The sequence below is a fragment of the Phacochoerus africanus genome, chromosome 1 (genome assembly GCF_016906955.1).
Source record: "Phacochoerus africanus isolate WHEZ1 chromosome 1, ROS_Pafr_v1, whole genome shotgun sequence".
Classification (NCBI taxonomy): Eukaryota; Metazoa; Chordata; class Mammalia; order Artiodactyla; family Suidae; genus Phacochoerus; species Phacochoerus africanus.
Window position 1 is genome coordinate 221,352,271 of NC_062544.1, and position 27,996 is coordinate 221,380,266.

The following is a 27,996-nucleotide window of genomic DNA, read 5'->3' on the forward strand; positions in this document are numbered from 1 at the left end:
TGGGCTGGGCGAGGGCGGAGCCGGAGCAGAAAGCACTTCCGGTTTGAGGTGAGACGGATCCTAGAGGTGGCAAGCTGGCTCGCCGGAAGTGAGCTGGCGACGAGTAACAGCGCTCTGCACCGTGTGGCCCCCGCCTCCTGCGCCAGGGAAACAGTGTGGGGCAGTTTTCAGGCAACCAGACCGGGTCACGAGCTGAAGTAGGTTAGCGTATTTTATTTTTTATGTATTTTTTATTTTTCCATTATAGTTGATTTACAGTGTTCTGACAATTTCTAGTGTAAAGCATAATTACCCAGTCATACATAGGCTTTTTCTCACATCCTCTATGATGTTCCATCACAAGTGACTCGATATAGTTCCCTGTGCTATATAGCAGGATCTCATTGCTTATCTACTCCAAATGCAATAGTTTGAAGTTGGCTTATTTTAAAAAGCAGGAATGTAGATGAAGAAAGTGCAGTGTTCAATACAAATGGGGTACAGAAAGGGGAAGGCAGTTTGCAGAACTACAAGCCCAACCCATCCTGTCATAGCTCGGGAAACCTCTGAGGTTGGGCGAGGTCTATTCTCGATTTCAGAAAGTTAGGAGGCTTTTAAGAGGGGTCTTGTTGCCAGTTACACCCAGATTTCCAGAACATTTTTATGTAGAAGAATCGGTTCAGGGCTTCACAAGATGGGTTTTATTCACCTTGGTTCATATAACTACTCTTTCTTAAAAGGCAGGACACTTTCTCTCAGATGTTTGCTTGGTAGTCCAGCAATAATTTCCCGTCACTACAGCCTCTACTATCATATGCTTCAAAGTATAATTTTATTAAAATGCATGCTTATGAAGGAATTCCCACTGTGGCACAACAGGATCCGCGGTGTCTTGACAGCACTTGGGAGGCTGGTTCTATCCCTGCCTGGTTCCTTAGCTATGGTTTAGGTACTCGGATCTGATCCCCAGCCCTGGAACCCCATATGCCACCTCGGCCAAAAACAACAACAAAAACAAGACGGCTCTCATGTGAAGTATTTTCAAACTGATTTGTGTGGTTTCTTTTTTTTTTTTTGCCTTTTTTTAGGGCTGCATCTGCAGCATATGTTAGTTCCCAGACTAGGGGTCAAATCCAAGCTACAGCTGCTGGCCTAAGCCACAGCCACTGCAACGAAGGATCCGAGCCAGGTCTTCGACCTACACTACAAGGCAGGGCAATGCAGGATCACCAACACTGAGCCAGGCCAGGGGTAGAACCACATCCTCATGGATCCTAATTGGGTCCGTTAACCCCTGAGACATGAAGGGAACTCCTGATTTGTGTAATTTCATCTGATCTTTGCTAGGAATCATACACATTGTCTTTGCCAATTCCTACCCATCATTTATTTCTTTCTAGGAATAATTCAAAATAATTACAATCTTTAGTAGGATACAGTAAAGAGAATTCCAGAATTTGATAGCTGGAATTCTCTAGATACGGTCCAGAGAAGTGACTGATAGAGTGACTAGCTGAGTTACTCTAGTCACAGTGCCAGGAAGAGCTCTCTAGTGTCTGGGAGAGAGGATTAGATTCAGTTCCCATCAGAGCATTTACTACATTGCATCATGATTTCCTCTTTGCTATGTGTCTCAATAGACTAACTTTGAGGTCAAGAGACTATGTTTATTCATCTGTGTCTCCAGTACCTACCATGACTGGCACATAGGTTGTCGAATGAAAAATTCAGATCCCCTGACTCCTGGCTCTGGCTCCAGGTTGCCGTTTATCCCATATAGGCAGAGGTAGGCACCAGACTAAAATCTTTAGGTCTGAAAGCCCAAGGAAATGGCTGTGCAGGCTCTCTAGTCTTCATGTGGAAAATCTAAATGCTTGAGATGACATCAGAATCATTCTGGGATGAGAAGGACTTTGAATTGGAGGATGGGAGTGTTGGGCAGATATGAAATCATTCATATACAAGTCAAATGTCCCAAATTCTCTACCTTGTAGATACAAATGAGGATATAATAACAGACAAATTTTATTAACTCCATAGCTCCCTTCTCTTTTGGGTAACTGAAACCTTTTTTTTTTTTTTTTTTTTTTTAAATTTTATGTCACACCCACAGCATATGTAAGTTCCCAGGCTAGGGACTAAATCCAAGCCGCAACTGTGGCCTGTGCTGCAGCTGCTGCAACACTGGATCCTTAACCCACTGCACCAGGCCGAGGACTGAACCTGTGCTTCCAAAGTAAACTGAGATGCTGCAGTTGGATTCTTAACCCACTGTGCCACAGTAGGAACTCCCTGAAGCCTCACTTTTAAGGTTCTCTTTGCCATCTGGTAGTTCAAGAAGTCCCCAGAACCTAGGCCCTGCTCACACAGTTAACTGCTTTTCCATCTCGGCTCTTCAAACTACTTTTCTGTCACCCTTCCACTGTCCTGTGCCAAGCACCTGCAGCTTATCTTCCTTTACCACTCTGGAAATACTCTCCTTCCTCTGTGGTCTGCTTTTTTGAAAGGTCTCAGAGCAACACTAAGCCAAAAGATGTTATACAGTTCACTTGGATCACCCTGTTTCACACACACCTTGCTCCTCCCCAAGATGTGCATTTGCCACCAGAGTAAAGGCATCAGGGAAAAATTTCAAGGCAGTCACCACACTGTATCTGGAACCACCATCATTCTAGTTTCAGACCTTTTACTGAGTTCTGCTCATAGAACCCAACAGCTTCTTCCTTCATCATGAATTTTCTCCCAGGTGTCAGAAGGTTCCCTTTCCCTGCTAGGTTCACCAGATACTGCCCTTGCTATATATATATTACATTTTATTATTATATATGACATAAACTGTTACCACAGGTGGAGGGAATGAATTTTGAGAACTCTAAGGACCACTTCATTTACCCATCCCTGAGTGTAACTCAGTTTTTACCTCTATGAAGTTTCCATCTACACCAGGTAGAAATTTCTTCTTTCTCTAAACTTTAAATCTATATTATCTTTATGAAAAATTGGCCTTATGATTAAGGCCTCATATCACCTTAATCAACCTTCTGCCTATGAAGCCTCTCATTTTGTAGTTTATCATCTTTCTCTTTTTCTTTTTACAGCCGTATCTGTGACATATGAAGTTCCTGGGCTTGGGGTTGAATTGGGCTACAGCTGCCTGTCTATGCCACAGCCACAGCAGTGCTGGATCTGAGCCACAGCTGCAACCTACACTGTAGCTGTGGCAATACCGGATCCTTAACCCAATGAACAAAGCCAAGGATCGAAAACACATCCTCATGGACACTATTTTGGGTTCTTAACCCACTGAGCCACAATGGGAACTTCTACTTTATCTTAACTAGAGAGATCCTTCATGCTAGGGAGCCTGTTAGAAACGTTTCTTATCTCCCACTGTCTGTGCACAGTAGATGCTCAAGAAGTATTTGATATATATTAAATGAGTAATTTATAATTGTGTCCCTCTTCTTCACCCGCAATATTTTACCTCTGAATATAGTAAGGTTCAGTAGGATGCTTAAGTGAAGGCATCTTTTGTTGCACAAGAAAATGGGTTTTTGGGAGTTCCCATCATGGCTTAGTGGTATCTGACTAGCATCCATGAGGATGTAGGTCGATCCCTGGCCTTGCTCAGTGGGTTAAGGATCCAGCTGTGGTGTAAGTTGTGCAGATGCGGCTCGGATCCTGCATTGCTGTGGCTGTGGCATAGGCCGGCAGCTAGAGCTCCAATCTGACCCCTAGCCTGGGAACCTCCATATGCAGCTGGTGCAGCCCTAAAAAGAAAAAAGAAAAAAAGAAAATGGGTTTTTACTTAGCTGTCTGTGCTCTTGTTCATAATCAGTGCAGGGGTGAAGAGTAGGGAACTATCCTCTTCAGAAGCAACCCAAAGAAGCCCATTAAATTCTTTTCTCTTGGAAATCTTGGGCTGAGAGAGCCCAGCAGTCTCTGGAACTGCACACAGCAGCACTCTAGAGACAATCCAAACTCTTGTGAGATTCCTAGGGTTGCTTTGCTTTCTACCCATCTACCTGCTCTGAGATGCCCTTATGTCCTTATAAAAAGTTCTTCTGCTTAAATCAGCTAGAAGTGGTTTCTATTCTTTCCAACTAGGAGAACCTGACATAACAGTAGAATAAGATGGCACACTGACAACATCACACAGATGATACTCCTCAAATAAAAGAAAAGTATTACTTGTGTTAACCAAGTATCCCACTTCATTCAAATAAACTCAGTTATTCTCTTTCCTTAAAGAAAAGTGTGGTTTTTAGCTCTTTGAGGAGGAAAGGGCAAGTTTGGGACCAGGCTAAGATTAATAACAACAACAACAACTTCCAAAAGTTATGGAGATAAAAATTATTTTCAAAACCATACATTTTACATATTGTTACACACCATCCTCATACCATCTACACTGAGGTAAACAGAGAAGTGTAAGATCTGAATAACATTCACTGTATCTAAATACAAAGATGCCCTTATCGACTCTTAAAAGGGTAGGTGAGAATTTGCATTGATCCAATTCTTACAGTCTTGTGCTGGCCCCCTTGAAGCCAATGGCTAGGCAATCTGTAAATAAGATTTACCTAAGTCTACTGTCTCCATCCATCCACCCATCCACTTATCCATTCATCCATCCATCCATGCATCCATCCTTCCAACATCCTTCTGTGTGAGGCACTGTGATGGATAATGGAAAAAATCAGGATAAGTAAAACATGATTCCCACCCATAAGAAAGCTCAAAGAAGAGTATGATAAAAAATCAGTTAGCTATAGTGCAATATGATATCATATGATACAGGCATGAGCAAAGTATTATGATAGCCTCTAACTGCCTAGAGGAATGAAAACAGGGATTCTGAGAGAAGATGATGCTTAAGCTGGAACTTGAAGGAAAGTGGGAAACAGTCCCAGGAAAATGTAGCTTGAGTTCCTAATCCAAAGAACAGAAAATTTTGCTCCTAGTTTAGTGAGAAGAAAGTTAAAATAGAATGATAATATCTACTAGGGTCTCCTGCTGATAAGGCAAAACCACAGTACAATTCAGAAATCTGGAGTGCTTATCGCCAGACTTATAGCACCTAAGGACACAGTCCCCATGAGTTTTTAATACTCAGAAACAAAAAACCCAACTTTAAATATCTTCCTTATTCTACGCAATGAGATTACCAGAGGTCCTCTAAGAAAGTACACAGGCCTAAAATTTTGTGAAAGGGGAGATTAAAAGGCCAAAGACATTTTTCACAAATGGAATAAAGTCTCTGATCTTAGATGACTGAATCACACATTTACTAATTTTGAAAACTGTTAATACCAAACAATTCTTAAGAGGCAAAATAAAAGAGTTGATTTCTCTGTGGAAAGTGTGGGCCTAAGGAAAGTTTGAGTAAGGAAAGTTTGAGTCATCAGATTATATGGGTATTAATCTAAATTTTTTCTTCATTTTCAAATATGTTAGATAGAGCATCCTGAAGAGATTAAACTACTAACAAAATGTCTTTTTCAAAAAGGGAAAATGAATCACTCCACATGGATGTGCACTAAAACAAATATTTCCTATATAAACAAGTGCTAAAGTTGAATGCTCTTAACACAACTTAATAGCGTTTCACACATGAAGACTCCTTGAGATCCCTGCAAGTGTGGGCTGCTGCCAGTTCAAGGAGGAAAAATATTAAGGGTATGTGAAGAATGAGAAAGAGTTGCTGTTTTATGCACAGTTCCTTTATAGAGTAAGGATTAATTCCTAAATTAAGAGATTTTTGCCTTTTTAATTTTTTTAAATTTTTTTTTGCTTTTTAGGGCCATACCTGTGACATATGGAGTTTTCCAGGCTAGGGGTGGTTTGGAGCTATAGCTGCCAGCCTACACCACAGCCACAGCAATGCAGGATCCACGCTGCTTCTGCAACCTACACCACAGCTCATGGCAATGATGGATCCTTAACCCACTGATCAAGGCCAGGGATCGAACCGGCAACCTCATGGTTTCCTAGTCAGATTCATTTCTGTTGCGCCACAATGGGAACTCCCGCCTTTTTTTTTTTTTTTTTTTGAAAGCGCATATAAAGAAGGGTGTGAAGGCACAAAAAGGAAATTGAAATCCAATTGCAATAATTGCTCATGTAATTGGTCCCTATCTACGTTGCTTTATAGAAGCCTCCTGAGTACCAAAGAATTGATGATTTTACAAAAAAGAAACTCTACATCATTGCATGGTTCAACTACTGCTTCCTTAGACCTTTCAGGAAATAATCCCCAAGTATTTTTCACAAGCCCTAAAGGGCTTTCGACATTAAAATTAAGCGATAGAGATCAAGCGTGGAATAACGGCAGAATTGCAGTGACGAGTTGTACTAGTTCCAAATGATTGACTTTCTCCTCCAAACGATGGGACAAAGGGCATCATCCCATGGACATAGTCAGTTTCGCAGTGATGGACAGACACATGTGGATGACCTGAGGCACAAGCTGTGATTGGTCCTAGAAAAATGAAAGGCAGAATCGGGTTCAAAACCCACCCCTCATGATTTCTGTTCCTAATTCAGCCAGAGTTGAGCTGCTTCATATCTGTATTATACACATTTTGCATCCTTCCCAAAAGTTGCTCTGTGTGCAGCATGATAAGAGAAAACCAGATATTTGGCTTGGTAACAGTATCCAAGGTATAGGTGCCACACTTAGAGTAAGCTTCTCACCACAGGATATCTGAGATCTGCTACCATAGAGAGGATCATGGCTGGATGATGACGACTAGAGTTCAGTTTTCAAAATTTTGGGAATAATCTGATCATAGCCTTTCCTTCTTGTTACATTATAAGATAGGAATTTAGAGTATTCAGTCAACAGGTTCTCCCAGTAACAGGTGATATCATCCATCTGCAAGTGGTTCAGAATAAACTGGCTTCCCCTAGAGACAAGATTAACAAGAACAGTTAAAGCATGGCATTTAATAATACTAGTAGCTTACATTGGGTGCTTACTTTGTGTCAAGCACTGTTCAGAATACCTTATATCAATTAACTCTTTGATCCTCCAAACCAACTCAATAGCCATTGTATCCATACACATGCATGTGGCAACACACAATTTTTCCTTAAAAATAAATATTTAAACAGTCAATCCTCAGAAAGAGTATTTTGATTACTTCAAATATTTCAATCTAACTCTATAAAGGATGGGCTTGGGACGTATGTGAATGTGCGTCTTCCCCCAGGACACCCTTGATTCTGATTATCTCTGTATAATGAGGATGAAATGCAGGTATCACTATGGTAACAACATTCAGCTCGGACAAAATGGGGATGATAAAACAAAGTGGAAAAAAAAATGAACAGGGCTTACCTTTCAGCAATTTCTTGAGCTATATCATCATTTGCTTTTACAAACTGCAACAGCTCCCTAAAATGGAAAGAATTATCAGGCTTTGAAATACAGACCAAGCTCAGTAGTGCTAAGTCAAAAATCATAGATTGAGATCTATAGTTAATCTCTTAATATGTAGATGGTGGATTATTTCTTTTTTAAAGCAAAGATATTGGCTCCTCTCAGGAACAAAATAACAATAACAACAAACAGCCCACACATAAGGCCAAAGGCAACCTGTTGTAGTTTTGGAACATATTTGAGAAAACAGAGAAATGTTCAGTGAAACACATCAAATATCTATTAGTGAAGAAAAATGCTCTGGGCCTTCATTTCTGGCCCCTTTCCACACCTCTTCCTAGCTCCTCCCATCAGGAAAGGAAATTTGCCTTGGCTTCACTGAGGTCAATCCTCATGCTCTATCTGAATGTCCCTTTGACAACATAATACAACTAAATATTCCCATCTTTAGTCTTTAGAAGATTTGAGCTTTTTCACTGCATACTATCTGAATGCTACATTTGAATCAGCATTAGAGCACTTTTAAAAATTAAATCCCCACTCAGCCTTGTTGGATAATAATGCAATACTGTCTTTGAGAACCAAATAAGCAAAAAAAAAAAAAAAAAGTTTTCAGTAGAAAAAGTCATCAGGAGTGAATGTGTTTGTTGGGTGGGGACTTGGAGGCAGACCATGGGAGTCATCAGAAACTGCATGGCAAACAGTTGCTTACTGGACATTGGAGAGATCTGTTTTGACTGGGATATAGTGAACCCATGGCTTCAGCTGTGGATAGAAGAATTCCAGCCACTCATTACCAACATGGAAAACAAGTGAACCACACAGAAAGAGGTGTTTGAACCGGAAACTTGCAGCTACACCCCGAAAATTAAACAGATACCTGGAAAAGAAAGAGCAAAATATACTTGATACTGTATGCCTGCTGCCACAAATATTTTTCTTATTTCCTCTTCTCCTTCTCTCCTTTTATGATCCCCCTCTCCTTCCCCTTTTGTCTCTGGTTTTCAAAGACACATCAGCATGTCCCTGTGATGTTTCTATAAACTCCTTGCTTTTGAGGGTAAAGGGTGTTCCTAGGGATGCCAAGGAGAAGGAGAAAAAAGGGATACTTTCTCCAGGCAGAGACAGATAAGGCACCTGGGTGCTGGTACAGTGGATACAAGAATTGAAACAATATCTCACCCTTTGCTACAGGTTTTTCTCAGCCTCAAGTCTCTAGCATATCATGGCCCTCCAAAGCCCTATTTTTCCCATAGGGTACCCCATCTGGTCAAAGGCATGCTCTGTTCCTTCTTCTGAAGTCTAAAGAAGACAACCTAATCAATCTTCAAAGAAATGCCCCTTGGAAAAAAGCTATCTTAGAAAAGAACATTTTCTTTTCAGCATTATTTATGCATGGAGCCCTGTCTCCAACCAGAGTTGTGTCTACCCTACAGTTCCTACTGTGCAGTGTAATCAGCATTCATCTCTCTGAATTTCCCCACTACCCTCCTCCTGACCTGGTTTTACCTGTCTTAGTCTTGGCATTTAAATATAATATTTTAGGAGTACCTGTCGTTGCGCAGTGGTTAACGAATCCGTGTAGGAACCATGAGGTTGTGGACTCGATCCCTGGCTTTGCTCAGTGGGTTAAGGATCCGGTATTGCCACGAGCTGTGGTGTAAGTCGAAGACGCGCTCAAATCCCACGTTGCAGTGGCTCTGGTGTAGGCTGGCGGCTACAGCTCCAATTAGACCCCTAGCCTGGGAACCTCCATATGCCGCAGGTGCGGCCCTAGAAAAGGCAAAAAGACTAAATAAATAAATAATAAATAAATAAATAAATACAATATTTTAGTTACGAATGATTTATTCATGTTTTTGGGTTTTTTTGTTTGTTTGTTTGTTTTTTGCGTTTTTTTGTTAACCACTGTACCACGACGGGAACTCCAGAAATGACTTATTCATGTTGAACGCTGAATGTTAAACTGAACATCAAACTAAACATTAAACTGTTTTTACTGACCAAATAAATACTTGTTCTAACTTCAGCTCTTGGTGGGTGGGGTGTAAAAGGAGGAAATCCCATTCTTCTGATTACAGTACACAAGCTCTGTGGAAGCAGGGACCACGTTTCTTGTCTCTGCAGTTCCCACAGAACCCAGGCCAGAAACTTGTGCCCAGCAGACTCTCAGTAAATAACAGCTAAATAGATTAATGTGACTTTCACAAGCCCTAGCTGGGCCCTAGTGTTAAAGTTCTCACCCAAAGTGAAGTTATTCCAAAAGCAATAGGGAAACCAGGAGAGGCAGGAGTCCTGGAAGTCTTACTTGTATTTGCAGTGATCCACAAGATGGACATCCTTGGCAGCTGGCTTTCCCAAGGTATCCTTTCAGTAAAAAAGGAGTGTTAGTACTGGCAGTAGGAACATTTATTGAAGACCACTGTGCAATAAGCATCGCTAAACGTTTCATCAACATGACCTCATTTAAGTCTCAATAAACATTGGGAGGTATGATTATCCCATCTTACAGATGAAGGAGCCAAGGCTTTGAGAAATCTGGAGACTTGTGATGGGTTGTATGGCCCCAAGTAGAAGAGCTCAGGTTTTAACCTGGATCTGTCTGATTTTAGAGTTTAAGCTCCCCTCAGGCCATGCGGATTGCTCCTCTGAACTCAAAGGTCATAGCCTGCAGACATGTCCCTCTGTGTCAGTCATACTACGCAAGAGGTTACAAAGGGTGCTTGGTGGGCTTAGAGGTGTAAACCACACAAACATTTTGTTAAGCTCACAAAGTATTTAAAAATAATATTTGAGGGAGTTCCTGTTATGGCTCAGTGGTAACGAACCCAACTAGTATCCGTGAGGACATGGGTTCCATCCCTCAGTGGGTTAAGGATCCAGTGCTCCTGTGAGCTGCAGTGTAAGTCACAGACATGGCTCAGATCTGGCATTGCTGTGGCTGTGGTGTAGGCCAGCAGCTGTAGCTCCAATTCAACTCCTAGCCTGGGAACTTCCATATGGTGAGGGTGTAGGCACCCCCCCCCCAAAAAAAAGAACACAACAACAACAAAAATTCAAGCCATTGCCAACACTTATAGGTGGTAGAATATTTCTTATAAAACCCCACATTTCTAACTTTTCTTGGGAAAAAAAAAGATTTGGCAAACCAAGCTCCTAGTCCCCTTCAGCACTCTCTCCTGCTCACCACTGCAATCCCCGGGGGCCTCAGTTTGAGACTCCCAATCACATTCCAGCCACCTTAGCAAAAGGTAAACTGATGAAGGGAACAGGTCTTGTTTGCTTTCGCAGCCTCCCATAATATTTGCTGTGCTGAGTGCTTACCTTTTTTCAGATTTTTATTTTATTTTATTTACTTATTATTTTTAATCTTTTTTAGGGCCCTACCCATGACATATGGAGGTTCCCAGGCAAGGGGTCAAATCGGAGTTGCAGCTGCTGGCCTGCGCCACAGCCGTAGCAACTCAGAATCCAAGCCACATCTGCGACCTACACCACAGCTTAAGGCAACGCCAGATCCTTAGCCCACTGAGTAAGGCCAGGGATTGAACTCTTATCCTCATGGTTACTCTTTATGTTCATTACCACTGAGCCACAATGGGAACTCCCATAAATAAAGTTTTATTGGAACAAAGCCACATTCATTCATTGTGATACTGTCTATGCAGCTTTCATGTGGCATTGGCAGAGCTGAGTAACTACAACCCAGACTGCAGGATCCACAAAGCCTTAAATATTTGCCATCTGGCCCTTTATATAACAAGTTTGTGACCCCTGGTTTAAACCTTTAAAACTGTGTAAAATATGAGTCATAATATGGTCCAGAAAAGCAATCTGAGTTTGAAAAAGTATAATTTACATATATACTAATTTTAGTCCATGGAACTTTCTCTACATTCACCCCACCACCAAGAGGAAACCTAATCTGAAATTCTACCCAGGAGGCAATGTTCTTTGAGGGAGAATGTTCACTGCTGTAGTTCTATTCAGATGACTGGTGATTACTTGCATAGATTTCCAGGCCTGATTTTTGGTGTACTCTGCATCAACAAGCTTCGGATTTTTCCGAGATAGAAGAATGAGAGGATCTCGTTCTGGACTTGTCCTACAAAAGAAACATAGGACATAAAACTATGTGCCCTGAACCATAATACCGTTCCCTTACTCTGAAAGGTAAGTAATAATCAGACCCAATGCAATGACTACACACATGGAAAACTCACTGGTGCAGAGCAGGGCGGATACTGGATCCTACAGCATCCAGGTGGTCCTTGCCTGTTCCTCACTTTACCCATCAGGGATGAGGAATAGTTGGCCCTTCTTTGCTTGCATCTAGTCTTTAGGATTATGTTGTTATGGTTACTACAGCCACATCCCAGAGAGTGATTTCCCTTTTAGAAGGTTCATGTAGCCTCTAATTACTGGTACTCATAGCTGTGTGACCAGGTAATCAGCACTTACCAAAATTGCTCCATACCTTTGTTGTGTGTGCTCCATAAAGTCCAGTATAATATTGAAATTAAAAAGAAAACTAAAGGGCTCAAACACCTGAAAACTATATGTAGAAAAAGTCCTAGTTATGATCCTAGTAGCACATGATCTTGTCATTTGAGGGGTCATGGGCCTCCTGAGAATTTAATGAGAACTGTGGACCCCCTTTCTAGAAAACTGCACATATACCCATATAATTTCAAGGAAGTCCTAAAACTTGTGAAGTCCATGGAACCCACGTTAAGAATCTGTGATCTGAAAATCTGAGAATCAGGTTGATAAGTAACTGTAAGCAGTGGTTATTGGGCCCATCTGTACCCTGATATCCACTGCCCAAGGGAAGAGAGGGGTGACCTCCAATAAGGATGCAAAGAGAAAATTGCAGAACTTTTTTTTTTGTCTTTTGTCTTTTTAGGGCTGCACCCAAGGCATATGGAAGTTCCCAGGCTAGGGGTCAAATCGCAGCTACAGCTGCTGACCTATGCCACAGCCCTAGCAACATAGGATCCAAGCCATGCCTGCGACCTGCACCGCAGCTCACAGTAACACCAGATCCTTAACCCACTGAGCGAGGCCAGGGATCGAACCTGCATCCTCATGGATACTAGTCGGGTTCATTAACCACTGAGCCACAACAGGAACTCTGAAAACTGCAAACTCTTCACCTTTCTCAGGGTCTTTTGTATTCATCTGTCCATCAGGTATTGCTTATGCATCTAACATGGCAAGTACTGTTCTTGGCCCTGGGGATGTGGAGCTGAACAACGCAGACAAGGTCCTTTCCCTTCCCCTCTTCCTCTCTTTCTTCCCTGCTTCCCTCTCCATTTTCACCAGTTTCAGTCTGTGCTTCCACCACTGTCAGAAGAGTTGGTGATGGTTCCTGCTCTGCCACTAACTTGCAGAGTGACTGTGGGCATAAGCTCTTTCCAGGAAACTGTAATCTCTCAGGCAAGAGGACAACTCATTGCTCTGTTCAACATTATATACTCAGAGCCCATCACACTATGGCACTTTGTAAATATATGCTGAATGACTAGACGGACGAAATTTACTTCTTTGAGTTTCCTTTCAACTAAGAGTGATTTTGGCAAATAATCTGAATTCTTCTCTAGTCTAAAATTCTTTTTTTTTTTTGTCTTTTTGCTTTTTCTATGGCTGCTCCCCGGCATATGGAGGTTCCCAGGCTAGGGGTCTAATCAGAGAGAGCTGTAGCCACCAGCCTACGCCAGAGCTACGGCAATGCGGGACCCGAGCCGAGTCTGCAGTCTGCGCCACAGCTCACAGCAACGCCAGATCCTTAATCCACTGAGCAAGGCCAGGGATCAAACCTGCAACCTCATGGTTCCCAGTCAGATTTGTTAACCACTGCGCTACGACGGGAACTCCTAGTCTAAAATTCTGTGAGTCTACTTAAATTCTGTGATTCTACAGATTTCTTGGTTATCTTAGTTTTCTCTTTGAAGTAGAGTTCCTCACACCCACAAAATTACTTATATTTTATATATTAGCTGGAAGATTATATTTGGAAAATGTCAGAAAGTATAGTCACCTTGATCCTCGGAAATACGCTGTGGAGTTTTTCTTTTCCCATGGCCATTGGGCTGCTGACCTAAAAATAGATTTTATTAGTTTCTATGTTTTTTCCTTAACTATATAAGGAGGTGTTTGAACCATTTCTGAAGATTAGTCAAGAGCTTTACATTTTTAAATAAGTCCCATCTAGACTACTCAAAAGGAAAACTCTAAATCACATCATGTTCCCTTCCGTTATTACCTCATTCCTCTGGAGATGCTAGCTAGCAAGATCTGCCAATCCACTGTTCAGTTAGTAAGTTAACAACATTGACGGAAAAGTTCCCCAAACTAAAAGACATCTTTAGTGGGATGGAAATCCTATAAAATTGGATTGTGATGATCATTGTACAACTATAAATGTAATACATTTATTGACTAATAAAAATAAAAATAAAATAAAAAAAGACATGTTTAGGCTATTTAATTCAGTACAATAAGGATTTCTTCCCCACTTTAAGTAGAGTCTACTGATAAAAATAGGCAAAGATAACTGCAGAAAACATCAGCAACTGAATTAAGGACAAGGAAATAAATCACTTCCTGACTTCATGTTTTAGATGCATAGAAGGTAATATCAGATTTAGTCTGACTTTGTGAAGCACCCTGTTATTCTTGAGACTGTACTAAGTGCTTCATAAACACAAAGTCCCTGAAACTCAGGTCTCAGTGCCCATTATCACGGCCAGCTTTCCTTGCTGACGCTGCTAGATCAGAGACACATCATTCTTAATTTATTTCATAGGACCCTGAGCAGAAGTTCGAGCAGCGTCTTTTTCTGAAAACAGGAGGGGATTGGACTGAACTGGAGTTAATGAGGGATTGGTGAGCTATTTGCTATAATGGAGAAACTTAGGACAAAAACTTCTCAGGTAGTGATACTTTCCAGATACAGATAGTGTAACATTTACTCATTTCCCTTTTTTTTTTTTTGTCTTTTTGCTATTTCTTGGGCTGCTCCCACGGCACATGGAGGTCCCCAGGCTAGGGGTCGAATCGGAGCTGCAGCCACCGGCCTACGCCAGAGCCACAGCAACGCGGGATCCGTGCCGCGTCTGCAACCTACACCACAGCTCACGGCAACGCCGGATCGTTAACCCACTGAGCAAGGGCAGGGACCGAACCCCCAACCCCATGGTTCCTAGTCGGATTCGTTAACCACTGCGCCACGACGGGAACTCCTACTCATTTCTCTTAAGTGAGACCACTGCTCCATATTTTCCTGGCTTATCTTTTAGTCCTTTCTTGCTGGCCTAAATTCTTGATTATCTTTACCTGATTCTCCAGTCCAACTATTTCTTTTTTCCCACCAAAATACATACACTATAGCACTGGGGGTTTTTTTATTTTATTTTTTATTTTTTATTTTTATTTTTTGGTCTTTTAGGAGGACCCCTAGCATGGAGGTTCCCAGGCTAGGGGTCCAATTGGAGCTGTAGCTGCTGGCCTGCACCACAGTCATAGCAACGCCAGATCCTTAACCCACTGAGTGAGACCAGGGATCAAACCCATGTCCTCATGGATGCTAGTCAGGTTTGTTAACTGCTGAGCCACGATGGGAACTCCCTTGTTTGTTTTATTTTTATTGAAAAAATTATATATGCTCATTATATAAAATTCTAATGGAAATGCATAAAATAATAGCAAAAAAATCAACTGGAAATCTCTCCACCCAGAGATAATCACTTTTAACAATTTAATATTTCATTGAAGAATTTCTTTCCAATTATCTCCCCATATCAGTGATTCTCAATTAGGGGTGATTTTGTGGCTCTCCACCCAGGGATATTTGGCCATGTACATGTTTGATAGTCACTACTGGGGGACTGCTACTGGCAGTTAGTGAGTAAAGGCCAGAGATACTGCAAAACGTCCTACAGTGCATAGGACAGCACCTACAAAAAGAATAATCTAGCCCCAGGTAGAAACCTTAATAGTACCAAGACAGAAACCTTGCTCTAAATAACAGAGATCATACCATGCATGCTGTTAGGTAACATTCTTATTAGAACATATTTATAGATAATAATTAGAGCCAATACCTATGTGTTTCAGGCACTGTTCTAGGTTATACACACACACACATACATACACACTCATTCTCACAACCTTACAAGGTAGGTTTTATTATCCCTAATTTACAGTTGAGGCCCTCGAGAAGCTAAGCGATTTGCCCAGAGTCACACAGCTAATAAGAGCTAGAGTTTAATCCCAGAGTCCCTGTTCTTAAGACTTATGCTATCTTTACTTTCCATTCATGCACAATATTCCATTTAATTTAATTTAATTTAATTTTTGCTTTTTTGGGATGCACCTGCAGCATATGGAGGTTCCTAGGCTAGAGGTCTAATTGGAGTGACAGCTGCCGGCCTACACCACAGCTTCGGCAACGCTGGATCCTTAACCCACTAAGCAAGGCCAGGGATCAAACCCAAAACCTCATGGTTCCTAGCTGGATTTGTTTCCACTGCGCCACGACGGGAACACCTCCATTTTTAAAGCCATGTTGTAATTCACCTCATCCCTTAATGGTGGGATTTTAGGTAGTCTAAACTTTTTGCTTTAAGAAACAACATTGGGAGTTCCCGTCGTGGCGCAGTGGTTAATGAATCCGACTAGGAACCATGAGGTTGCGGGTTCGGTCCCTGCCCTTGCTCAGTGGGTTGACCATCCGGCGTTGCCGTGAGCTGTGGTGTAGGTTGCAGACACGGCTCGGATCCTGCGTTGCTGTGGCTCTGGCGTAGGCCAGTGGCTGCAGCTCCGATTCGACCCCTAGCCTGGGAACCTCCATATGCCATGGGAGCGGCCCAAAGAAATAGCAAAAAGACAAACAAAAACAATACAAAACAAAACAAAACAAAACAAAAATAAACAACATTGTAGTGATGGCCAGTAGGCACATGAACAAATGCTCAACATCGCTAATTATTAGAGAAACGCAAATCAAAACCATGTGAGGTACCACCTCACACTGGTCAGAATGGCCATCATTAAAAAAGTCTACAGGAGTTTCCTGGTGGCTCAGCAGGTTAAGTATCTGGTGTTACCACTGCTGTGGCTCTGGTTACCACTGTGTCATGGGTTCCATATCTGACACAGGAACTTTTGCATGCCACAGGCATAACCTAAAAAAAAAAGTTAAAAAAAAAAAGTCTAAAAATAACAAGTGCTGGAGAAGATGTGAGGAAAAGGGAAGACTGCTGGTTGGAATGTAAGTTGGTGTAACCACTATGGAAAACAGTATGGAGGTTCTCAAGAAAACTGAAAATATGGAGCTCCCGTGTGGCACAGAGAAAACAAATCTGACTAGCATCCATGAGGACACAGGTTCAATCCCTGGCCTCACCCAATGGGTTAAGGATCCGACACTGCTGTGAGCTGTGATGAAGGAGTTGCTGTGGCTATGGTGTAGGCTGGCAGCTACAGCTCCTTTTCTACCCCTAGCCTTGGAGCCTTCATATGCCACAGATATAGCCCTAAAAAGAAAAAAAAAATAGAATTACCATATGATGCAGCAATCCCATTTCTGGGAATATATCTAGACAAAACTGCAATTCAAAAAAATACATGCATCCCTGTGTTCATAGCAGCACTACTCACAACAGCAAAGATATAGAAACAACCTAAATGTCTATCGACCAATGAATAGATTAAGACAATGTGGTGCATATATAAGATGGAATACTACTCAGCCATAAAAAGAATGAAATAATGCCATTCATAGCAACATGCATGCAACTAGAGATTATCATGCTAAGTGAAGTTAAGTCAGAAAGACAAATACCATATGATATCACTTATTTGTGGCATCTAAAATATGGCACAAGTGTACCTATCTACAGAACAGAAACAGACTTACAAACATAGGAAACAGACTTGTGCTTGCCAAAGGGGAGGGAGAGGAAGGATGGACTGGAAGGCTGGGGTTAGAGGTTGCAAACTATTACATTTAGAATGGATAAGCAACAAGGTCCTACTGTACAGCACAGAGAACTACATCCAATCTCCTGGGATAGACCATGATGGAAAGGAATATAAAAAAGAATGTGTGTGTGTGTGTGTGTGTGTGTGTGTGTGTATCTGAGTCACTTTGCTGTATAGCAGAAATTGGCACAACATTGTAAATCATCTATAAAAAAAAACATATTTCTCAAACAGAAAAAAAAAAGGAAATAGCACTGTAATGAATGTCCTTATATACACATCTTTGCACACTTGTCTAACTTCTCAGGATAAATTCTAGAAGTAAAATGGCTAGGTCAAGGATAAACACATTTTACATCTAGATATACACTGCCAAACTACCCAAGAGAAAAATGCATCAGTTTATACTGAGATTTTGAATATAAATTACTTTAGTCCCTGGGACAGCTGTATTTAACATACACAGACTTGGTCCAAGTATCATCTGTTTTCCCTCTCTCTCATTCTTCCTACCCACCTACCTACCTTTCAAAACACTCATGTTAGGACTTTTGTCTCCAGGTAAGCACCAACAGTGACCACCACAACTTGGTCCCACCCCAGACCTCTTTTATAACTCCAACTCTCCACTGACAGTAGAGTGAATTCTTCAAATCTACAGGGACAATGAATTCTTCTACAGAGTGAAAATGGGGACAAACTCCCAGAAGATTATAAAAACAGAAAAATGTCAGGCAGACATCAATGCAGATAACTAGCAGATTATTAAAGTTTCAAAGTAAGAATTGAAATCATACTGGGTCACTTTGCTGTAGAGCAGAAATTGACAGAACATTAAAAAAGAAATGAAATCATGGGGCTAGAGATTCTGAATGGAGGACTCTAAAAAATAAAATTGCAATTCTACAATCATGAATAAATGCAATTGAAAAATAAAATGGGATGTTATCAAAGGGAAAATGTATTCACCTAAGATTAGATTTTTAAAACATATTCTATCTCCCTAGTTTACAAGGTGTAAAACAGTAACTACACAGTGGAGGAACCTGGTAGAACACCTTGACTAGGTGATCAAAATTAATATCTCTAATGAGAGGAAGATGAACACAAAATCACTCAGGTAAGTATTTGAGCCAGCAATGCATAAGCTGAATCTAATCATGAAGAAATAGATAAAACCAAGCTAAAGAACATTCTATTTAAAAAGTGGCCTGTATGGAGTTCCCATTGTGGCTCAGGGGAAATGAATCTGACTAGTATCCATGAGGACACAGGTTCAATCCCTGGCCTTGCTCAGTGGGTTAAGGATCTGGTGCTGCCATGAGCTGTGGTGTAGGTTGCAGATGTGGCTAGGATCTGGAGTGGCTGTGGCGTAGGCCAGCAGCTGTAGCTCCAATTAGACCCCTAGGCTAAGAATCTCCATATGCTGTAGATTCAGCCCTAAAAAGACAGGGAAAAAAAAAAAAGTGGCCTGTATTCTTCAACAAATCAATATCACAAAAGAGAAAGAGCCTAAAGAGCTATTGCAGATTAGGGAAATTAAAGAGACATAAGGACTAAATACAACACTCGATGCTGGACTAGCTTCTGTACTAAAAGGGGAATGTGCCTTCTGGGACAGTATTGGGACAAGTAAGTGTTAAACTAATATTATTTCTTGTATTTGATAATTGAAATGTGGTTATAAAACATAATATTCTTGGAGTTCCTGTCGTGGTGCAGCGAAAATGAATCTGACTAGGAACCATGAGGTTGCAGGTTTGATCCCTGGCCTTGCTCGGTGGGTTAAGGATCCAGTGTCGCCATGAGCTGTGGCGTGGGTTGAAGATATGGCTCAGATCTCATGTTGCTGTGGCTGTGGTATAGGCCGGCAGCTGTCGCTCTGATTAGACCCCTAGCCTGGGAACTTCCATATGCTACGAGTGTGGTCCTTAAAAAAAGCAAAAAAAAAAAAAACCCATAATATTCCTGTTCTTGCTCTTAGGAAATACGCATGAAAGCTTTAAGGGGTATAAAGTCATAAGGAATGCAACATAGTCTCCAATAGTCCAGAAAACAAGAAATTATGCATATACTACACATGCAACCTAATGTCCATTAAAGGACACAATGAAGTAAATTATTATCAGATGGAATATCATGCTACTGAGGTCACTTCATATGTACTGACATTGAAAGATTTCTAAAACATACTGATAGGTGGGGGGAAAAGTTGCTTAGTTTAGACATATTCATAAATTTCTATGAGCATGTGTACGTTTCATAATCAGAAAAAAGTTGTTTTGGGGAGTTGCCATTGTGGCTCAACAGTAATGAACCCAACTAGAATCCATGAGGATGTGGGTTCGATCCCTGGCTTTGCTCAGTGGGGTAAGTATCTGGCATTGCTGTGAGCTATGGTGTAGGTTGCAGACATGGCTTGAATCCTGCATTGCTGTGGCTAGGGTGTAGGCCGGCAGCTACAGCTCTAATTTAACCCCTAGCCTGGGAACTTCCATATGCCACACATGCAGCCCTAAAAAAAAGAAAAAAGTTGTTTTAAAAGATTGTAAAAGCTGGAGTTCCCGTCATGGCTCAGTGGTTAATGAATCCGACTAGGAACCATGAGGTTTTGGGTTCAATCCCTGGCTTTTCTCAGTGGGTTAAGGATCCGGCGTTGCTGTGAGCTGTGGTATAGGTCGCAGACGAGGCTCGGAAACCTGTGTTGCTGCATCTCTGGCATAGGCCAGCGGCTACAGCTCCAATTAGACCCCTAGCCTGGGAACCTCCATATGCTGCTGGTGCAGCCCTAGAAAAGGCAAAAAGACAAAAAACAAAATAAAACAAAACAATACAAAAAACATATGTTCAAAATGAAGAACTGGGAGTTCCTGTTTCGGTGCAACAGAAACAAATCCGACTAGTTTCCATGAGGATGCAGGTTTGCTCCCTGGCCTTCCTCAGTGGGTAGGGGATCCAGCATACGCCATGAGCTGTGGTGCAGGTCACAGACGTAGCTTGAAGCCCGAGTTGCTGTGACTGTGGTGTAGCCTGGGAACTTCCAACCCCTTGTTTGGGAACTTCCATATGCTGTGAATGCAGCCCTAAAAAGCAGGGAAAAAAAATGAAGAGCTAAATAAGAAATGACATCCTCAATGTCTGGAGAACACAGATAATGTTAACTAGTCAAATGGAAAGGATAATGAATTTGAAAACCTGGACTTCAGGCTTCAATTGGTTCCTGATCTTGACCAAGTCCCTTAACCTCTCTGGGCCTTTATTCCCTAACAAAGTGGACAAAAACAATTTCCAGTTCCAGTTCTAAGAAGTAAGAGACCAATTTCTCTTAAAACATTAATTTTCAGAGTTCCCGTCATGGCGCAGCAGAAACAAATCCAACTAGGAATCATGAGGTTGCGGGTTCAATCCCTGACCTTGCTCAGTGGGTTAAGGATCTGGCATTACTGCGAGCTGTGGTACAGGCCGGCAGCTGTAGCTCCGATTAGACCCCTAGCCTGGGAACCTCCATATGCCGTGGGTGTAGCCCTAAAAAGACGAAAGACAAAAAAAAAAGGAAGATTAATTTCCCACTTATACCTTCTAAACAACAGACTTCTTTTTTTGCCCAGTGGCTCTAGCTTCCACTGAGGACTGCAGCCTATGTGTTCCTTCAGAGAAGTGAGATTTTCTTTTCTTTTTTTTCTTTTTTTGCCTTTTCTAGGGCCGCTCCTAAGGCATATGGAGGTTCCCAGGCTGGAGTCTAATCGGAGCTGTAGCTGCTGGCCTATGTCAGAGCCACAGCAACGTGGGATCTGAGCCACGTCTGCAACCTACACCACAGCTCATGGCAACGCTGGATCCTTAACCCACTGAGCAAGGCCATGGATCGCACCCACAACCTCATGGTTCCTCAAATTCATTAACCACTGAGCCACGACAGGAACTCCGAAGTGAGGTTTTCTTTATCCCATTTAAACCTCCAGCCACACTTGGTGTAAGTGATAGATACTTGTAGAAATAAAATTAAATTATCGCTTCCCCTATTCCTAAGAGTGTTTCTGGAAGTTTGCTAATTAGGTACCAACACTGTTTGAATCATTAATGTAAAATGTATTTAGGGAAGAAATACCTATAGTTTGGTGACCCAGACAATCTAAATTCTGCTGATGGCAGGATGTTAACAGGCCAAGGCAGGTTGCAATCATGAATCAGAGAGGATCTGGAATAAGCTTGTACTTGAGATAGCTATGGGGCATTTATGCTTACCCTATCCCTGCCCAAAGGACTTAGCTTTTTCTTTTTTTAATGGCTGCATCCATGACATATGGAAGTGTCCAGGCCAGGGGTTGAATCCAAGCCACAGCTGTGACCTATGCTGGGACAACATTGGATCCTTTAACTGACTGCAATGGGCCAGGGATCTAACCAGCACCGCTGCAATGACCTGAACCACTTCGGTCAGGTGTACCACAGTGGGAACTCCCTTAGCTCTTTTTTTTTTTTTTTTAGTTTTTTATTTTCCCACTGTACAGCAAGGGGGTCAGGTTATCCTTACATGTATATATTACAATTACATTTTTTCCCCCACCCTTTGTTCTGTTGCAACATGAGTATCTAGACAAAGTTCTCAATGCTATTAAGCAGGATCTCCTTGTATATCTATTCTAAGTTGTGTCTGATAAGACCAAGCTCCCGATCCCTCCCACTCCCTCCCCTTCCCATCAGGCAGCCACAAGTCTTTTCTCCAAGTCCATGATTTTCTTTTCTGAGGAGATGTTCATTTGTGCTGGATATTAGATTCCAGTTATAAGAGATATCATATGGTATTTGTCTTTGTCTTTCTGGCTCATTTCACTCAGTATGAGATTCTCTAGTTCCATCCATGTTGCTGCAAATGGCATTATGTCATTCTTTTTTATGGCTGAGTAGTATTCCATTGTGTATATATACCACATCTTCTGAATCCAATCATCTGTCGATGGACATTTGGGTTGTTTCCATGTCCTGGCTATTGTGAATAGTGCTGCAATGAACATGCGGGTGCACGTGTCTCTTTTGAGTAGAGTTTTGTCCAGAGAGATGCCCAAGAGTGGGATTGCAGGGTCATATGGAAGTTCTATGTATAGATTTCTAAGGTATCTCCAAACTGTTCTCTTAGCTCTTAATTACAAAGTAAATTTATGTTCCTCCAAGTAATTTTCTATCCTTCTCCTCAAAATGGTCATCCATTTTTCCTAATTATGAAATTAAATAATTCACTCTTATTTAGAAAATCCTAAATGTATGGAAAAATGTAAAGAAGAAAAGCCTTCCAAAATTCCTCCCGCAGAAGCACTGCTGACACTTTAGGTTCATTTGCTCTTTGTTTAGGGACTTGTAAATATTTTTATACACATGCAAAATTGTTCCTGCTATACAGTTTTTTGTCTTTTATTTTTAGCTTAAAAGATATTTTAAAGGGAATAATTATTGGTATTCTACTATTTATTTCTAGATGACCCACAAAGAGGGACAAATAAACTTACTTTAGCAGATCTTCTCTGAAGAGGTCCCAGCGTCCAAGACCTGTAGGATAAATCGGCCAAACAGCGGGTCCTCCTTCCCAAAATGTCCAAGCAGGATACATGATGTCATGGTACTCTGATGTCTTCAACAGAAAACAGAGAGGTTATTCTAAATCAGTCTGGGAGCAGAGGAATAAACAGTAGACTTCATTCATGCCACAGAATCTGGACAAGGCCTTGCCCACTGTTACAGTGCCAAAAATACATTTTCCCTAGTCTGCAAAGTCTAGACTCTAGATGCTAAAAGGCATTAAAAAAAAAAAAAAAGACCATGGGTTAAAATTCATGGGCTCACTGCATCTCAAAATATGAAACCACATTAAAGGTCAACTTTTAACTTATGTTTTTTTAGAAGACATACATTGTTGGGGTTTTTAGTTTAAGGAAATATACTCAATTATGAATGATCACATAGCTCTCTGATCTTTTAACTGCTATTACACTTGGAGTATATACTGTCTTACCAGTTCTTGGTTATTTCCTAGATGGGTCTTTTGAGAACAGAATTAGGAAATACAGTGCAATGGTTAAGAGTGTGGGTTCTTGAGAAAGATCATCTGACTCCACCTCTTTCCAAATCAAGGTAAGTAACTTAATCTTTCTATGCCTCAGTTTCCTTACCTTTGTAGTGGGAGAAATAGTAATATTATCTACCAAATAGACTTGTTTTGAATATTAAATGAGTTAGGAAGTTTTGAATATTAAATGAGTTAGGAAGTTTTGAATATTAATGAGTTAGAAAGCTTAGAAAAGTGTCTAACACACAGAAAACACTAAAGTGTTGTTATTACTTAATACTTTGGTACTGCTGAGCTCACATTGGTTGGTCGATAAATTCTGGATTATATTTTGGTTATTCTTTTTTTTTTTTTTTTTTTTTTTTCATTTTACGGCCACACCTGCAGCATGTGGAAGTTCCCAGGCTAGGAGTCAAATCAGAGCTGCAGCTGCCAGCCTACGCCATAGCCACAGCCACAGCAACAGGGGATCTGAACCATGTCTGTGACCTACACCACAGCTCATGGCAATGCTGGATCTCCGAGCAAGGCTAGGGATCAATCCGGCATCCTCATGGATACTAGTTGGGTTTGTTACCACTGAGCCTCGGCAGGAACTCTTTATTCTTCTTTTTTTGATCAGGGTCAAAGGTGACAATGGGCAGAGCTGGGGAAGGGATGTTATCCTATATCTCTTGAAAAAAGTTTGAAACCATTTGTTCCCTTTTTATGGTTACTTCTGTTAGAATTCTGATCACTGATAAACCTCTAAATCTACTGTTTCTTCCACTGGCATTACATATATAATATGTTTGCTTTCTTTCAATTATTATTTTAATTATTATTAAAAAGTGGTATGAGATATATCAGGTACCTCAGACATAACAGCTGCTCAATAGAAGCTGCATAATTATTATAATGTTGACAAACTAATATAAATCCCTCCCTTGGGAACTGGGAGTCACTTGTTCTACAAAAAAAAAGGGGGGGGGGGGAGAAGTAAAGATGAAAGGAAAGTTAGCACACTGAGGGTCATACTTTATTATCCACAGAAAAAAACACAGATGAACAACAAACCACGAAGTCCTTACTGACTTACATGGGAGCCTCTGTCTGTTCTTCTGGGAAAGTTTCATGACAAACAGGACCAAGCACTTTTGAGAAATGAGGCTAAACCATGAGAAATGCAATACAAATGTGGCCTCAGCCCACTTGCAACACAGGAAATAAACAAGTCTAGAGAGAAAGTGAACTGTGATGAACAAAAAGTGGGCATAAAATCGCTCTGCTTTGGAGAAACCGAATAAGAAATGGAGTTTGTTTTCTCAAAGTCCACAGGGTGTTCCTAAATCCATTCTTCTCCCATAAAATCTTCTACCTACTCCCTTCTAGCCTCCCCCATCCCTGCCCTCAAAGGCTTCCATATTTAGTGTCTAAGGAATGAAGACCCAGCCTTGCTAATACATCATTTGCAGGAACCTGAGCACTAACATACTAATTGCCCCAAGTTTTCCAAGCCCACAAGGGTCCCCAGGATTCCTCTCCCTCTATAACTAGACCCCCTTTCTGGTATCCCAAGCCTATCCCCTCAATGCACTGCTTGGGTGCCAACTGTAAGGAGTTATCTGGCACCTTCAGTCTCACTGTTCTCCCTGCTAGGACCCTGGGATACAGTGGCAGGACAGATGATACCCAATACAATAGCTATATACACATCGTAGGAGCTCAGCAAATGTTTTTTTCTTTCTTGCCTCCCCACCACCCCAATATGGAGTTCCTAGGCCATGGATCAAATCTAAGCTTCAGTTGTAACCTACACCACAACTGCGGCAATGAGGGATCCATTGTTCTAGGCTGGAGATCAAACTTGCCATCCTGGCACTGCAGAGGCACCATCACTCCTGTTACACCACAGTGAGAACTCCAATTTTTGAATGTGGGTGTTCCCTAATTCAAAGCCCATGAGATTTCTTTTCTTTTTTCCTTCTTTTTTTTTTTTTTCCACAGTTGCACCTGCAGCATATGGAAGTTCCCTGGCTGGGGACCAAATCAGAGCTGCAGCTGAGGCCTCCACCACAGCCACAGCAATACCAGATCTGAGTTGTGCTGCAGCTTACTGCAATGTCAGATGCTTAACCCACTGAGCAAGGCCAGGGATTGAACTTGCATCCTCACAGAGACAATGTCGGATCCTTAACCTGCTGAGACACAATAGGAACTCTTTTTTTTTTCTTCTTTTTCTTTTTTTTCCATGAGCTTGCTTGGGCCACTCTCTCCCATGCACTGTAGGATTTCTGAACCCTACCTCCAATGTCCTATAGTTTCTTCAATCCTCTTTCATTCCCTACCCTCCATCCCTAGTCCTATAGACACTTGAGCAATCTTACTCATGTTACTTATGGGTCCTCAACCAGCTCCTAGTCTTATTGTTCAATGACTGTGAGGCTAACAGGGACACAGACCCACTCCTAGACCTCAGACCTCATCCTCACTGTGAGGCATCAGGATCTGCCACAGGATAGTCATCTCTTGCTTATCTGCTACAGGACCACGCTCCATCCCCTCGTATGGCTCTTCCTGTACTTACCTTACTGAAGGAGAAGACTGGAATGGCAGGCTCCATCCATTTAGGAACCTGAGGATAATCTCGTACATTGATCACCATCTCCATGTCAGGGAGGCGCCCCATAACTTCCAAAATAAAGTGTTCGACACCACTACACCTGTCAACCAGAAATACCACAACTTCACCAGAGGAGTGCCTGCTCTAGGACAAGGCAGGTCCCCAGTGACACGTTCAAAATAGGGCAAAGTAAGAAAAGACTTGTCTTTTTGGATCATTAGCTTCCTGCAAAGTCTCTTGAGAGCAATGCTCCGGAAAGGAGTACTCCATTCTTTTACACTGTGCAAGTCATCTTTTCTGGCTAAGCTGTTCTAGTTCCCAATACTTAATACGATTTTCCATCTAGATCATCCTAAGTTTGAAGGGCATGGTACTGCTACCCCTACCTCTTCCCCTCCTTTTTTTCATTCCCAGTATTTCTTTATTTGCTCCTTAATTAGTGAGCAAGGCACAAATTTTGATAGGAACTGAAAAAGCTGATTTTCTAACTGTGTCCCTTGCGCTCTGCTTCTCACACAGACACTATTTTTATTTCTAGCACAACAAAAACTCAGTTTATGAGGAAAGATAGGAAACCTTTCATTACCTTCAACCTGAATATTGAACACTATCAAAATCAGTTTTGCAAGCTAGACAAACAGTTTTATATACATAACCACGAAGATTGTAATACAGCTTTCTGGAACAGACTGGCTGGGAACCATCAGAGGGTTTCTGGAAAGAAAGAGAGGACACACTGACATCTAGCTTTTCTGCCCCATTCTTTGAGGTCCTGACCAAACTATACTGGGAGCAACATTCCAAGGCCTGATCGAAATTTTCTGGCAGCATGGAAATGACTAATTTAAAATACTGATCTACACTTGTGATGGAACATGATGCAGGATAATGTGAGAAAAGAAATGTGTATATATGTATAAATGGGTCACTCTGCTGTATAGCAGAAATTGACAGAACATTGTAAATTGACTATAGTAAAAAAATTTTTTTTAAATAAAATACTGATTTGTGTATAGGGCAATAGCAGCAACAAATATTAATGGTTCATAAAATAAGAAAAGATGGTCAACTGTATTACTAATAAAGAAATGTCAAAAAAGCCAAACTTGGGAGTTCCCGTCAAGGCACAGCGGAAACGAATCTGACTAGGAACCATGAGCTGCAGGTTCAATTCCTGGCCTCATTCAGTGGGTTAAGGATCCGGCGTTGCCAGGAGCTGTGGTATAGGTCGCAGACACGGCTTGGATCTGGCATTGCGGTGGCTCTGGTGTAAGCCAGCAGAAACAGCTCCGATTAGACCCCTAGCCTGGGAACCTCCATATGCCTTGGGTGTGGCCCTACAAGAGACAAAAAAAAAAAAGCCAAACTTGCAAAAAACAGAGAATAAAATGTTGGTTACCAGAGGCTGGGGAATGGGGGGACAGGACAAATGTTGTTTAAATGTACAAATTTACAGTGAGTAGTAAATAAGCCCTAGGGATCTAATGCACAGCATAGTGAACATAAATAATATGGTATTAATCATCAAACTTGCTAAGAGACTAGAATTTAATCATTCCTACTACTAAAAAAAGGGAGAATAGGAGTTCCCGTCGTGGCTCAGTGGTTAATGAATCTGACAAGGAACCATGAGATTGTGGGTTCGATCCCTGGCTTTGCTCAGTGGGTCAAGGATCTGGCATTGCCGTGAGTTGTGGTGTAGGTCGCAGACACAGCTTGGATCCCTCGTTGCTGTGGCTGTGGTGTAGGCTGGCTGCTACAGCTCCGATTGGACCCCTAGCCTGGGAACCTCCATGTGCCGCGGGAGCGGCCCAAAGAAATAACAAAAAGACAAAAAAAAAAAAAGAAAGAAAAAAAATCTAGTTAAGCTAGATGCCAGTTTTCACCAGACTGTCAAAGACCAAACAGGCTGATAATACGTAGTGTTGGAGAGGGTGTGAGGCCTACTCTCAGCACATGATATAACGGTGGTGAAAGTGTAAA

General features: G+C 41.5%; 1 protein-coding gene across 3 annotated transcripts in view; it reads right to left on the reverse strand.

The window, feature by feature from the left end:
• Positions 1–6,080: 6,080 nt before the first annotated feature.
• Positions 6,081–27,996, reverse strand: part of POGLUT1 (protein O-glucosyltransferase 1) — a 29,189-nt gene continuing 7,273 nt past the window's right edge. The window contains exons 4-12 of one of the 3 annotated variants that reach the window (XR_007136442.1): positions 25,978–26,113; positions 22,855–22,976; positions 13,404–13,463; positions 11,369–11,468; positions 9,672–9,730; positions 8,076–8,243; positions 7,322–7,378; positions 6,676–6,887; positions 6,081–6,460 (exon numbers count right to left, since the gene is read on the reverse strand). Coding sequence is in view for 2 of the 3 variants with exons in the window: in XM_047791585.1 (XP_047647541.1) it covers positions 6,731–6,887; positions 7,322–7,378; positions 8,076–8,243; positions 9,672–9,730; positions 11,369–11,468; positions 13,404–13,463; positions 22,855–22,976; positions 25,978–26,113 (859 nt within the window). In the remaining variant the exon portion in view is untranslated. Of the gene's footprint in view, positions 6,888–7,321; positions 7,379–8,075; positions 8,244–9,671; positions 9,731–11,368; positions 11,469–13,403; positions 13,464–22,854; positions 22,977–25,977; positions 26,114–27,996 lie in introns of all 3 variants that reach the window. The other 2 variants (XM_047791585.1, XM_047791598.1) reach the window with 2 other exon arrangements.